At 40.8% G+C, this 14,303-nt stretch overlaps 1 protein-coding gene across 1 annotated transcript in view; it reads right to left on the minus strand.

Annotated features, from left to right (window-relative positions):
* The window catches only part of LOC135055459 (protein FAM83C-like), a 32,063-nt gene extending 22,849 nt beyond the window's left edge, over positions 1-9,214 (minus strand). The window contains exon 1 of the mRNA XM_063959570.1: positions 8,482-9,214. Within this exon, the coding sequence (XP_063815640.1) occupies positions 8,482-8,985 (504 nt within the window). The 5' untranslated portion in view covers positions 8,986-9,214. The remainder of the gene's footprint in view (positions 1-8,481) is intronic.
* Positions 9,215-14,303: the final 5,089 nt, after the last annotated feature.

The raw sequence follows: 14,303 nt of genomic DNA on the forward strand, positions 1-14,303 counted from the left end.
ACCATGGCCCAAACTGTGTGGAGTTTGTATATTCTCCTCGTACTTGCATATGTTTCCTCCATGTACTCTGGTTTCTTCCCACATTACAAAAATATACTGGTAGGTTATTTGGCTCCCAACAAACATGACCCCTAGCGTGAATGTGTGTGCGTGTACATGTGATAGGGAATATAGATTGTAAGCTCCACTGGGTCAGGGACTGATGTGAATGGCCAAATATTCTCTGTAAAGCGCTGTGGAATATGTGTGCGCTATATAAATAACTGGTAATAATAATTATTTGTAGCATGTAGGTAAATATCACACCTCTCCTTACAAGAAGCTAGGGTGTGCAGTCTAGAGTCCCTCCTCATGATCCCACCTGATGATGATGATGATGATGATGACTAGTATCAAACCACGCATATGGAAGGGGGCAGGCAGGCCGCAAAATGCGGAGAACACTATGCATTTACACATTTTATTTCCCCAATGCTTGCAATGCTAGAGCACATAAAAGCAAGTTTTCATTAGGTATTCAGGCATTTCACAGTGTCTTTAAACAAATGCATAATATATACACAAGGGCTCAAACAAATCAACACAAAAAAGTGTCAGTTGCCAACCTTTTACTACATGTGTTCTTTTTATTCTTTGTTCCTAAATCCAGCAATGGAGCCTAGGGCGCCAAGAATGTTTTCACTGGCCCTGTGTAACAATCAGAAAGGGTCAGCTGTATTGACATATGTCTCCTTGATTTGGATGAACACAAACAAAGGCTGATCACACCCAGCCTAATCAGGTCACCTGAGGCAGGAGCTGGACTCACAAATCTGTATGTGTGATGTCATGTAGGTAAACATGATTCAGAAGCCAGCTGGGAAAGTCACTGGTTTCAGCATAAATAATGAAACTCAAGTCACGTGAGCCATAGAAACCTGTATTTACAGTTAGTTCTAGTAAATTCAGGTGAGCTTATCTGGGCTTTCCCCACATGTGCTACCAAAGCTAATAGCTTGACATTTCCAAATAATGTTTTTGTTTGTTTTAGATTGTAATGTAGAAATTTTGGAACATGTTAGATGAGATAAAAGTGTATGTATCATTTAACTTCCTGTGCAAGGTGGTATCTACAGCATTTCCACATTAACAGCAAAAGCAATTCTACAGTTACATGAATTTGCATATTTCAATCCCAAATAATTTGGTTTTGGCACACAAACTAAAATGAAACACTTTCTGACACTGCAGGGCTTTTTAATACTATTAAATAAACATTTTGGGCAGAATGTAATAAAGGCCAATGTTTTTTTTTTATATTTACACAAGAAAACAAGCCAATTAAAAATGGCAGCACTATAATGAATGTAGAATAAGGGTCACAATTATATTTTGTAGTTCAAAGAGGGGGATTTACAAAGAAAATTCTTTAGAGAAACTTTTTTTTTTAACATAAGGCAACAATAAAATACTCAAAGCCCAAGGTGTACCAGGAGGGCCCAATGCTATTCAGCCTTCGGCCGGTTATCTCTAGGAGGTGGGCAGGGCATGTGTTTGTTCACCCCTACCAAGATTTTTTTTTTCTTCATGGCATGATTTTTATATCCATACTTTTTATATCCATGCTTTTTATATATACATGAATTCATATTTGCAAAACTATAAGTATCAACACAGTGGGGTAAATTTACTAAAGGACCCTACACACTGGGCGATAATACTGAAAGATATGAACGATCCCGTTCATTAATGAACGAGATACCGTTCATATCTTTCAGTGTGGAGGCACCAGCGATGAACGATGCGCGGCCCCACGCTCATTCATCGCTGGTGCCCCGTCGCTTGTGCATGCAGGCCAATATGGACGATCTTGTCCATATTTGCCTGCACTGCTATGGAGCCGGGTGACAGGGAGAGTGAAGAAACTTCACTCCCCCCATCACTGCCTCCCCGCCGCCAGGTTGCCCGTCGGCCATATCCGCTGTCGGGCAGCTCGGCGGCGTATTGCAAAGTGTGTAAGGCCCATAAGATAGGAGTACTATTTAAGATGGGATGTTGCCCACAGCAACCAATCTGATTACAGGTATTATCTTATAGAAGATGCTAGATACATGAGAAGTAGAATCTGATTGGTTGCTATGGGCAACATCACATCTTAAATAAAACTCCCATCTTAGTAAATTTACCCCAATGACTTACAGTGATTAGTGTTTGAAAACAGTGATTTTCTGGTGATTTATTTGTCAATCTAGCCTACATTGAAACTCGTCAGAAAAATAAAACAATATTTTGCAAAATTGGAAGATATTACATTTCAGCCTTTGTATTATTTGCACTCATCTGAGCTATGGCATTCATACAAATTTCTTATGATGAGATTGTTCAGCCAACAGCAACCTTGTGTATAGATTTTCAAAGCAAAATGGGTGCCTTTGCGTAGTAGCAGATATTTGCACAAGCAACTTGAGGAGCAAGGTGGATGCTTTTCCTCACTTTGCAGAACAGCCAAGAAATATGATGTCATATTGTAGTGCAAAATTTAACTTTTTGGGGCAAAACGTGTTTCTTTTTTATAGTGTAAACAAGCCTAGGCATTCTGCCATTTTTGTCTAAATAAGCACCCAGTGTATGGGACCTCTTCTATTACAGGTGATAAGTGTGCACTTTTCCACCTAGTCAAATTAAAAGCTTAGATCTTTGGTGAAGTGCATTTCTAATGCACTCAATCTGAGCAATGTAATAAATGACATAAAAAGTTGCAAAGTTTCTGTTTGTGTATCGTGCTATGGGGTATATGGACATCTGTGTGCATTCGAGCAACCCTGGACTCATGTGAAGACAAGGAAGTAATTTAAGTTAAATACTTCACCGAAACACTAAAGCATCTGTAACCATGCCTTAAGCGCTTGAGAAAGTGACAAGTGACATATGAGTAAATGCAATGCCCTGGGTACATGGTTTACAGGAGAAATGCATCTATATCACCTATCAAGTGAGCAGTGTCGGACTGGGACATAAAGGGCCCACCGGGGGAATGCTGATGTAAGGGACCATGGTTAAGGGTGTGGCCAGGCTCCACTGGGGCGTGGCCAGCCACCGCAGAGGTTTAGCTACCCATTACAGAGTACATGTTCTGTACCCCTTGGTAAATATATAATTAACTGTATTCTTGTGAAGTATAATGTAACATAAGTATAATGCATAATTCAAGTGCACTGGGATAGAGTCTGGAGCCTGATCCCTAGACGAGGAGGAGGGCCCACAGGCAGTGGGGCCTACCGGTGGTTTCCCCTGTTCCCCTGTGGGCCAGTCCGACCCTGCAAGTGAGTAGGGGTCATCTACACATTTATGGAGTGAGCAAGGAACACATACAAAGCTCACAAAACATGCATTTAACATTATGAAAATAGACGATGTGGATCATGAGATGGCAAGTACAGGACAAATAAGCATTTTCTGCTTTTCAAGCTTTTTTAATGCTTTTAGTAAATGCTGGTACATTTTTCTGCACAGCGCACTTCCTACGTCAAACAAGAAAACATTTTATTGTTAATAGAATATTTATGACTATAATTGTAGGACGTACTGTAAATAGTGTGCCAAAAACTAATGTTGTGCCAAGTGAATGTGACAAAAGGAAATAACCCCACCCTGGCAAACAGGGTGTAGATGAATAAATATAGTATCAGTCATGTACTGGTTAAGCACTTATACCATCAAAAGTACCCACAACCAAAATTCACGTGGTTCAACCCACACCCTGCTCATTTCCTGCAAAGTGATACCAGTACCTTCCTTCCAGTCAATTTCTCTTGTTAGTCACATGTCATTACTCTCACTCATAACCAAAGTCTTTATATAAAGTGTCATATGGGTAGAACTGTTGTGTCATTCATATTTGAAACTGAATAATAAGAAAACCACATGTCTTGTGAAAAAATAATCCAGGTTCTGTTTAAATGTGTAGAATCCTAATACTCCTCACCTAACATATTTCATTTAATGGATGATTATCTTAATTAGTAATGCATAACTGACAAAGGGCCTGATTCAGAGATGGACGCAGGAGTGCTACAATACATGATTATCAAGATCTGCGGCTGCACAAAGGGGGTAATTCCAAGTTGATCGCAGCAGGATTTTTGTTAGCAATTGGGCAAAACCATGTGCACTGCAGGGGAGGCAGATATAACATGTGCAGAGAGAGTTAGATTTGGGTGGGGTGTGTTCAATCTGCAATCTAATTTGCAGTGTAAAAATAAAGCAGCCAGTATTTACCCTGCACAGAAATAAAATAACCCACCCAAATCTAACTCTCTCTGCACGTTATATCTGCCTCCCCTGCAGTGCACATGGTTGTGCCCAATTGCTATCAAAAATCGTGCTGCGATCAACTTGGAATTACCCCCAATGTCCGTACTGTGCATGCGCAGAACAGGCCTTGCAATGTTATTTCCCCTCTAAAAAGATTTTTAGCTAGGGGCTACAATAATGAGCATATAGAGAGTGCCAAGGAAAAAGCCCTTAATAGAGAAAGAGAAAGTCTATTACTGAATAATACTAAGGACAGGAAAAATGACGATATAAATTGGGCGCTCATTACCAACTTTAATTCTCAGCATAGAGAGATAGAAACCATTTTTAGGAAAAACTGGAAGATCCTTAAACAAGATCCTGTTATAGGGGGAAAGCTTCCCAAAAAGCCAGTATATATATATAGACGTGCTCCCTGCCTTAAGGACAAACTTGTAAAAAGTGCCGTAGATGAGGTAAAAAGGTCTAGTATCAGAACCATAAGATTCCACAGATGCGGTTTATGCACTATGGGGGTAATTCCAAGTTGATCGCAGCAGGAATTTTGTTAGCAGTTGGCCAAAACCATGGGGTCATTCCGAGTTGTTTGCTCGTTGCCGATTTTTGCAACAGAGCGATTAAGGCAAAAATGCGCATGCGCATGGTACACAGTGCGCATGCGGTTAGTATTTTAGCACAAAACTTAGTAGATTTACTCACGTCCGAACGAAGATTTTTCATTGTTGAAGTGATCGGAGTGTGATTGACAGGAAGTGGGTGTTTCTGGGCGGAAACTGGACGTTTTCTGGGAGTGTGCGGAAAAACGCAGGCGTGCCAGGAAAAAACGCGGGAGTGTCTGGAGAAACGGGGGAGTGGCTGACCGAACGCAGGGCGTGTTTGTGACGTCAAACCAGGAACGAAACGGCCTGAGCTGATCGCAATCTGTGAGTAGGTCTGGAGCTACTCAGAAACTGCTAAGAATTTTCTATTCGCAATTCTGCTAATCTTTCGTTCGTAATTCTGCTAAGCAAAGATACACTCCCAGAGGGCGGCGGCCTAGCGTGTGCAATGCTGCTAAAATCTGCTAGCGAGCGAACAACTCGGAATCACCCCCCATGTGTACTGCAGGGGAGGCAGATATAACATGTGCAGAAAGAGTTAGATTTGGGTGGGGTGTGTTCAATCTGCAATCTAATTTGCAGTGTAAAAATAAAGCAGCGAGTATTTACCCTGCACAGAAACAATATAACCCACCCAAATCTAACACTTTCTGCACATGTATATATGCAATATATGAGCCAAAGGGTACATGTGGGCATTATACACAGGTGCAGCAGTATAAACTCCTGGAAATGTTGTGAGTTTTGATCAGAGATGAGCGGAAAAGATTGGCAGGTGAGGCACTGCCTCACCAGTCATAGACTTTTTACTCCATAGTTTTGGCTATAAAAATGATTAGAATAATGTAAAGAAGATATTTCAAACATATTCTTTGTATTTTTCATATACTATATACAGTAAAAACTCTGACACAAATGCTAGTATGACAGGAAAGGCTCTGCCTCACCTGCCTCACCCCACCGCACATCACAGCCCTTTTCCACTGCTGAACACGGAAATTACCCAGTCTATCAACTTGGCAAATTCCCGGGTCTCAGCACTGACCCGGGTAGTGTGCAGGGTCGTGTCTAGGTTTCCTTTTCTACTGTCCTAAATCCCAAGTTAATGTACAAAAACCTGGGATTTTAAAGGCATAGTCATACATATTAGAGGTAAATTACAGATAAAGCACAGGGATGGGTGGACACTCTAAAATAGCCTCAATCTCCCCCATCATGGTACCTACAGAAACAGAGATATTTTGTTTTTTTAGAAGGCAAGCCCTCTATTAAACAGTGGTGCCCCATAGTTAGTATATTATAAATATTTAATTATTCTTAGAAGAAGATATGTTATTTAAAATTCTTCAAACTTATTTAGTAAATAACTGAAACTATATAATTTTTTCACAGTATTTTTGTCACATATACAGAGCCAGATTAAGGGAGACAGGGGCAGCCGTCCCAGGGCCCGCACACACTGCTTCGGAGGAGTCTCCCTCCGTTGGCTCAGCTGTTCATTAACAGCGGCCTCTGAGGAGCTCCTCCATGCACAGTCAGTCTCGCAGGATCGTAAAGGGTAATTTTGCAAGACAGTGATTGAGTGCTCCAGCGGCACTGTCCCCTGCTGCTGTGTGAGTGATGGGGGGTGGAAGGTATTGCACATACTTGCCTGACACCGGAGACACACACGGCATCTGGTGTCCGGCGCCACCGAACTACAGTGGAGGAGCTTTAAATAAAACTACAGCTCTCAGCAGCCTTTGCTTCTAGCAGCAGGGGCTGCTGGGAGCTGTAGTTTTATTTAGAGCTCCTCCACTAAAGTGCGGTGCTGCCCTATCACTGGATACTGTGCGTGTCTCTGGTGCCAGGCAAGTGTTGTAAGTGTGTTTGTTTTTTGCGGGGAGTGAAGCTTTGCCAGCAACTTTACTAGTGGGACCCCCACAACCTCCGTTGCCTTGGGCTCCCACAAGCCTTAGCGGGAGATGTACTAAACAGTGCAAAAGTGAGCCAGTGGAGAAGTTGCCCATGGCAAACAATCAGCCGCTCTGTATAATGTTATACAAATTATAAATGTTACTTCAATGGTGACTGATTGCCATTGGCAACTTCTGCACTGGCTCACTTCTCCCTTCTTTTCACTGCTTAGTACATCACCCCCTTAATCTGGCCCTGTACATATACATTTATTACTAAATGCAATTCAATCTCATATCACCCCCGAAGGCATTGTGTACAAACTTCAAAATACAAAATAATAATAATAATAATAATAATAATAATAATAATTTTCTTTATATAGTGCTCTTTCTCCAGTAGGACTCAAGGTGCTGTCATCTACAGTGTATGAATAGAAAATGTGAAGACGCACACATAAAATGGCTCTCCAGCTCCATACAAAAGTTGACACCTTATTCGAATTTTGTTGTTTTATTTTTAAAATTATAATTAGTTTTAATGGTATGCATAATTATAAAATTATCTCGGGTACAGCTAGTTTTAGATTCAAGTATTCAGTGTATATTAGTTATCTGGTTGGACTTTTATTTATATAGATTTTACATGATACCTTATTAAATCTATAAACAAGGCTTAGCTGTGTTATCCAGTTTCCCTCTCCTAGCTCTGTTTTTTTATCATTTGCATAAATGCAAACTTCCAACCTATACTATAGCAACTACCACTGTAACAAGGCTGCACACGGAAACGTATGTGCAGTGTTTATAAGTGGGACTAAACTGATCTCAGACTTCTTGTTGAGATTTTTGTAAGAGTTTGTTACATTTGTTGCTATAAACTGAGTTTTAGATTTGTTTTCAATTTCAAAATGTAATTGAATGAATTATTTGAAAAAAAATCAACAGCCAAATAGTCTGGATGCAACTAGAAGCATTATTTTGATGTTAACAGAACACTCATATTATTGAATATATACCTACCACCTCCCCTACATTTGAATCTGTTTGTTTTAAGACTGTTGTACCCAGGCAACACTTGCATTGTGCACACAGTTTATACACAACACAAATATCAAAGGTATTGTCAGAAATATGCATAATGACTGTCATTATCCAAATCATGGATAATGTCAAACAAGGATTTTTTTTCAGGAGGGATCCCAGGAGAGATCTGCTTTATAAAAGTTAAAATGTGGGGTAGAGGGTGGTTAATATAGTGTAGTAACCTAAACAGTTGGGTTGTGGTTTTACAGAAACTAGTGTCAAATAGGATTACATGAAATTGCTAATTACACAGGTCTAACCCAAGAGCTGTCTGTGCTGTACTTCACCTTGGATGAAAAATAAGTCCATAATTATTATTTTGCAATTTGCATCTAATATAGCCTATATAATATGTGTATTTCATGCATCCAGTTTTAAGTTAAGACAAAACCTTATGTACATTACAAAAGCAACAATTATTGGATGGATGGATGGATGGATAGTACTAATATTATACAGCTCTCAACATTATGCAATTAAGCCTCTAACATTAATTTATATACTGTATACACTGAACTTTATATACACACACACACACACACACACACACACACACACACACGTACACTCTCTAGGACACATTTGCATTCTTTCAATAATACACTTACTGATTTTGCCTTATTAATAAGAGATCTTATAAGATCCTTGATGCTATTGTTTCGGTGTCTTTGGAAGATAACTTGCACTTCTGTCCCTTTACTTCTGGTGATGAGAGGTATTTCGGGCCATCCCAGCTCCAGAATGGGTGCATCAATATCAGACATCATAGGAAAGTAAGTGCCAGATGTCAGCTCTGAGGGGCAGTTCTCTGAGTTTGCACCATCACAATCCTTGTCTGACAGTGGGTCTTCCGCTTTATTGTTAATAATCGCACTTGTGCATATATAGTCAGTGTCCAGGCTGGATAGAAAGGGCAGCTCTTTTTCCTCATTCAGAGCTTGTAAATATGCCTTTTCCCCATGTTCCACCAGAGCATCTGTGGCCAGGCGTGCGGACTCATTGTAATTCAGCACCAGGGGAGAACTTTGTCGCCAGGGATTCTTAAGCTCTTCCACTCTGCTTTTCAGTTGACCGACTGTCCTGACAGCTCTTCTTGCTTCTGGGTTGAGCATCACGGTAAGATTATCAAGCGGATTCCCTAACAAATGTCCAAAGTTCCAGTTTTCGTCTTCTAAGGTTTCTTGTAAGTGTTGGAGCTCCTGCTGTCACTGTAACCTACAGTATATCTGTCACTTCCAAAGAATATCAGTTTCACTATGTACCTGCATAATCTCTCCTTCTAGTGTCTATTAAACTTCCTCATACTTATCTACAAACTCTCTTCTAAACTGGTAGCTTTCTGATCTAGCAGCCAAATGATGCCCTACCCCCTTCCAGTTACCTGTTTGTTGAGTTTGTTGAGTTTTTTTTTAAACCTGCTTAGCCAAGAACTGTTGTAGCAGTTACTGTTCAACTTGTTCCAGCAAGTAGCAGATAAGCCTCGCTGACAACACATTGTTATTTTATTATACAATTCAAAGCTGAATTATTCTGTGTTATTATATGTCTAACAACTTGTCTAAATGGCATGACAGAGATTTTATTAATATGGAAAATAAAATGATTCTCTAATCTTTCTCATTAAATAGAATTATATTTACAGCAGAATTGCCGTCCACATCAGAAAGTCTAATTACTGTACTGCAAAAAGATGGTAAGATTTAGCAGGGAAAAGTAGTACTGTTGATATCATAGATTTATTCTCTTTAATGACACAAAATGGCAATTGTAAATGATAATTTTATTATTTATGTTGTGTGTGTCCACGTATGTATTTGTACAAGAGTATGCACCAGGAGTATACTCAGGTGCAATTTGCATGATTATTATGCATTCCAAAAAAAGTTATCTGCATGGGTACCCAGTGCAGGATTAAGGGTGGATCACAGGGAGTGCAGTTGTGTTCCTCTCCCCCCCCCAGCCAGCAGGCCAGATACTCTCAGGGAGCCCCACCCTTACTACTGGACCAGAGCTGATCCCCAGACAGTAGTGCCAGAGATGGGATGGGAAGAAAGGTCACTGCCAGAGGCATCACTCCCCTGCTCACCCCCGATGTGGCAGGCTCAAGAACTTTAAAAAAAAAATCCATGAAGCAGAAACAAAAACATAAAATGAGTCATAGAAAATAAAAATTGTGGACTACTAGGTTAAAATAAATATAATAACTTTTTATTAAAAAAAAATAGCAAATTCAATGCTGCAGTGCTGGGAGAAATATGGGTTTGGCCACACACCAGAAGGGTCGTGGCCACTGAAAATGGGGCATGTCAACATGACTATCACCTCCCCCTTGTGTCATCTCTCAGCACACTTTCACCTGCCCTTTGTGTCATCTCTCAGCACACCTTCATTCAATTTTTGCACATTACGGCAGTAAAGTCCCCTTTTTACACAGTACACAGACAGAGTTCCCTTTTTACACAGTACGCAGGCAAAGTCCCCTTTTTACACAGTACACACAGTGCCAGATATACATTGCCCCACACTGCCAGATACATATATGCCCCCACAGTGCCAGATACATACAGGTTGAGTATCCCATATCCAAATATTCCGAAATACGGAATATTCCGAAATACGGACTTTTTTGAGTAAGAGTGAGATAGTGAAACCTTTGTTTTCTGATGGCTCAATGTACACAAACTTTGTTTAATACACAAAGTTATTAATAATATCGTATTAAATGACCTTCAGGCTGTGTGTATAAGGTGTATATAATACATAAATGAATTGTGTGAATGTACACACGCTTTGTTTAATGCACAAAGTTATAAAAAATATTGGCTAAAATGACCTTCAGGCTGTGTGTATACAGTGTATATGTAACATAAACGTATTCTGTGCTTAGATTTAGGTCCCATCACCATGATATCTCATTATGGTATGCAATTATTCCAAAATACGGAAAAATCCGATATCCAAAATACCTCTGGTCCCAAGCATTTTGGATAAGAGAGACTCAACCTGTATTACCCCACAGTGCCATATACATATATGCCCCAACAGTGCCAGATACACATTGCCAGATACACATTGCCCCACAGTGCCAGATACACATTGCACCACAGTGCCAGATACACATTGCCCCACAGTGCCAGATACACATTGCCCCACAGTGCCAGATACACATTTCCAGATACGCATTGCCCCACTGTGCTAGACAAACATTGCCCCACAGTGCCAGATAAACATTGCCTCACAGTGCCAGATACACATTACCAGATACACATTGCTCCACATTACCAGATACACATTGCCCCACAGTGACAGATAAACATTGCCCCACATTGCCAGATACACATTCCCCCCCCCCCTTCCCCCCACTCTCCGCTCACTGCTGGTCACTGCTGTCTGCTATGTGAGGGGAGGAGAGCACAGCGCCTCTCCTGCCCCTCAATGCACCATGAAGTCCGGTCTCCAGCTGCCGACCGCAGGTATCTATCTCGATTTGTTAGCCAATCAGAGCTCTCGGACCGGCAACCAATCAGCAGCCGATCCGCGAGCTCTGATTGGCTAACAAATGATACCAAGGAGACTCGCCCCGCCGCCGCTGGAAATCAGAGTAGACACTGAGCACATTGAAGGGCAGGAGAGGCGCTGAACTCTCCTCCCCTCACATAGCAGCAGCAGGATGGGGTATGGCCCGGGGGGCAGCCCAACAGTAGCGGGGGCGAGGGGACATGATGCCCTGGCCACTGGCAGCGCCCCCCTCTGCTGGGCCTGCCAAGGCACCCAGGGCACGTGCTCTACTCGACACCCCTTAGGTACGCCTCTACTTTCAGCCTGACATTTGATGCCACTGCAGACATAGCTAGTGTGGCATTCTAACACCTCTGCTCAGTACATCCTGTTACATTTGACTATGGTTGAAATAGTAGTCCAGAATGCAGAGTTGGAACTCCTGGGATCAATGAAGGCATTGGCATCTGGGCGCCAGCTGTCATTGGGCATCGAGTAGCATGCCTAGTGACAGAGGGCAGAGTTGTACCGTCCCACGAATAAATCCATCTACAACTGCTGCCTGCGTCCTGCTGATCACTGCAGCCGCATAGGCAGCGGTTATAGATGGCTCTATCTGTATTGTTCGGGGAGCCACTGTCTCTTGATCTTCTGGCAGCTGGTGCATTAAAATTATTTTTGTTTATTGCACCTGGTAAGAACTTACACCCTTGCCAGAATTATACATCTTTAATAGCAACTTGCAAGAAAAATAGTAAATATCAACATTCTTCTTACATCCTGTTACAGTGATTAAATAAAAATAACACCTGATTTTGTCATGGGATTGTTGTTTTGCAAGTTGTTCCTTAATTTGTTTTCATTGCCACAAATAACCATCAATGATATAATGAGATGGCATGTGATAACTTATCTGCACCTTCATTTGGCTTTTAAACATAGAAATTTGCAGGCCAAGATGTCAGCGTCTGGAGCTGAAAACTTTGCACCCTCTGATTGCAATTGGGCTGAATAAATTTACACCCACATATAAAAATGAGATTTCAGTTTGTGGGACAAAATAATTTGAGATGGAGGAGTAGAGATGGAACAGTGCTTTGTGTGAGGGTGCACAACCTGTCCTTGCCCACAAAATGAATATTGTGTATACATTTGAAGTGGCAGTTCTTTTTTGGCTCTTCCTAAATGCAATGAGATGTATTTTCTACACTCCAGATGCACTTCTGTAGTGCACTACAACAATAATAAAAAAGTGAGCGAAATTACAGTGAGCTTTTGCATAATCGGGTTTAGTGGCACCACAGGCCGTTTTACAGAGGCCCAAATTTCTAGTAATACAATTTTAATTTCCTCTTTTATTTTACCATTACACTGAATGCACTGTAGCAAAATCTGTAGATTACCAATAGAGATAGGACAGTATGGTCTAGTGAGGCTGCTATATGTGACTGGGATAGGAGTGGTAAATGTACTACAGATTTTCAAAATGTACATTCAAATGAATAATAGTAAAACATGTAATAAAAAAGGACCCAACAGTCACAAATTATAATGGTCGCATTTGAGAGTAATAGTCTATTGCCCATGGACCAGTTCAAATTACAAAATGTTTGTAAATACAACCTGGTTAAGAGATAAACTGAGTTTACAGGGCGGACTAATCTCCTGTACAAAGCTGCCTGACTGGGAGGAAAAACATACAGTATCTGGACAAATTGGTTCTAGTTGTGAATCTTATTTCTATGTAGGCACTGATTTTTAAACTGAGGGTTATGACCACTAAGTAGGCCATTTTTATTCGGCATGAACAGGTGGCCATAAAGCATGAAGTGTGGAACCTGACAAATAAACCTATGACCTATGTAAAGAAAGGCTTGTGGGACAAAACAGATTAGAGGTGAGGAGTAATGTTCATTACATTGTTAACTAAATGCTGTGATTATTCCTGTTTTTTTGTCATTGTTGTTCTGGTAACTCTTATCTATCACAGGCTTCTCAGAAACTTCTTGCTCAACTTCTATTTCCTGTCCTCCACACATAAGGTCAAGGTGTAGTAAGACAGGTGAATGGGAGATGAAAGAAATTTCAAAACAACTGACTACTGGTATAAGATCATAGCTGCAGAAGCACTGTACTTCTAAGTCCACACATCATCTAACTGGGAAACATCAAGGGTTGGATGTAATAGCCTCTGGTTTTGCATTTTCATTAGTTTTTTTGGTGACTTTCTGTAAATTTGTGAATAGCTTTACAGTATGTATTAGAGGTGACCAGAAAAATCATGTATTTGTAGCCTAATAGGGCACATATGGGTATTATTAGCACTGCAGACATTGGTGCTGTACATTAAGAAGCCTATAAAAACCAGCAAATGTGGGTGTTTTATTTGTATTTTTTTTATAAATGGCAGTTTTTGGTAATGTTTTTGAGCTATGCTTTAATAAGGTGCATAGGAACTTCACTACCAGAAACAGGAACGAAGCAGGTCGCGTCCCGCAATAGGTGTATTTTCAATGCTTGTTCAAGAGGTTGTTTAGATGTTTTGTTTCAGTCGTTCGTTCCAATCTCCTGAATCTTTAGGAGCTGGAAAGAGATGATTTAAAGGTCTATTTATGTATATCGTGCGCTAGCTGAAAATCTGTATTGCAACAATTAAGTAGCACCAGCAGTAATATCGGGAAGCGGTTAATATACCGCCGCACGGGATCCTGGCGATCACAGTAACATCACCAGCAGCTGAATACTGCTGGCAAAGTGTCACTGTAAATTGTTCATGTGCAGCCAGCGCAGGGATGAAGCTAAGTCTTTAAAGCTTATCATGTCCCCCATTGAGTACAGGTGAAGCCATCTATAGACAAAAAGTCTTGCTCTCTGCCGCTTGTTAAATTGCATAGCAAGCTATGGGAACTTGGTAATTTGTGCAAATAGAGGA

The sequence above is a fragment of the Pseudophryne corroboree genome, chromosome 3, assembly GCF_028390025.1.
Source record: "Pseudophryne corroboree isolate aPseCor3 chromosome 3, aPseCor3.hap2, whole genome shotgun sequence".
NCBI lineage: Eukaryota > Metazoa > Chordata > Amphibia > Anura > Myobatrachidae > Pseudophryne > Pseudophryne corroboree.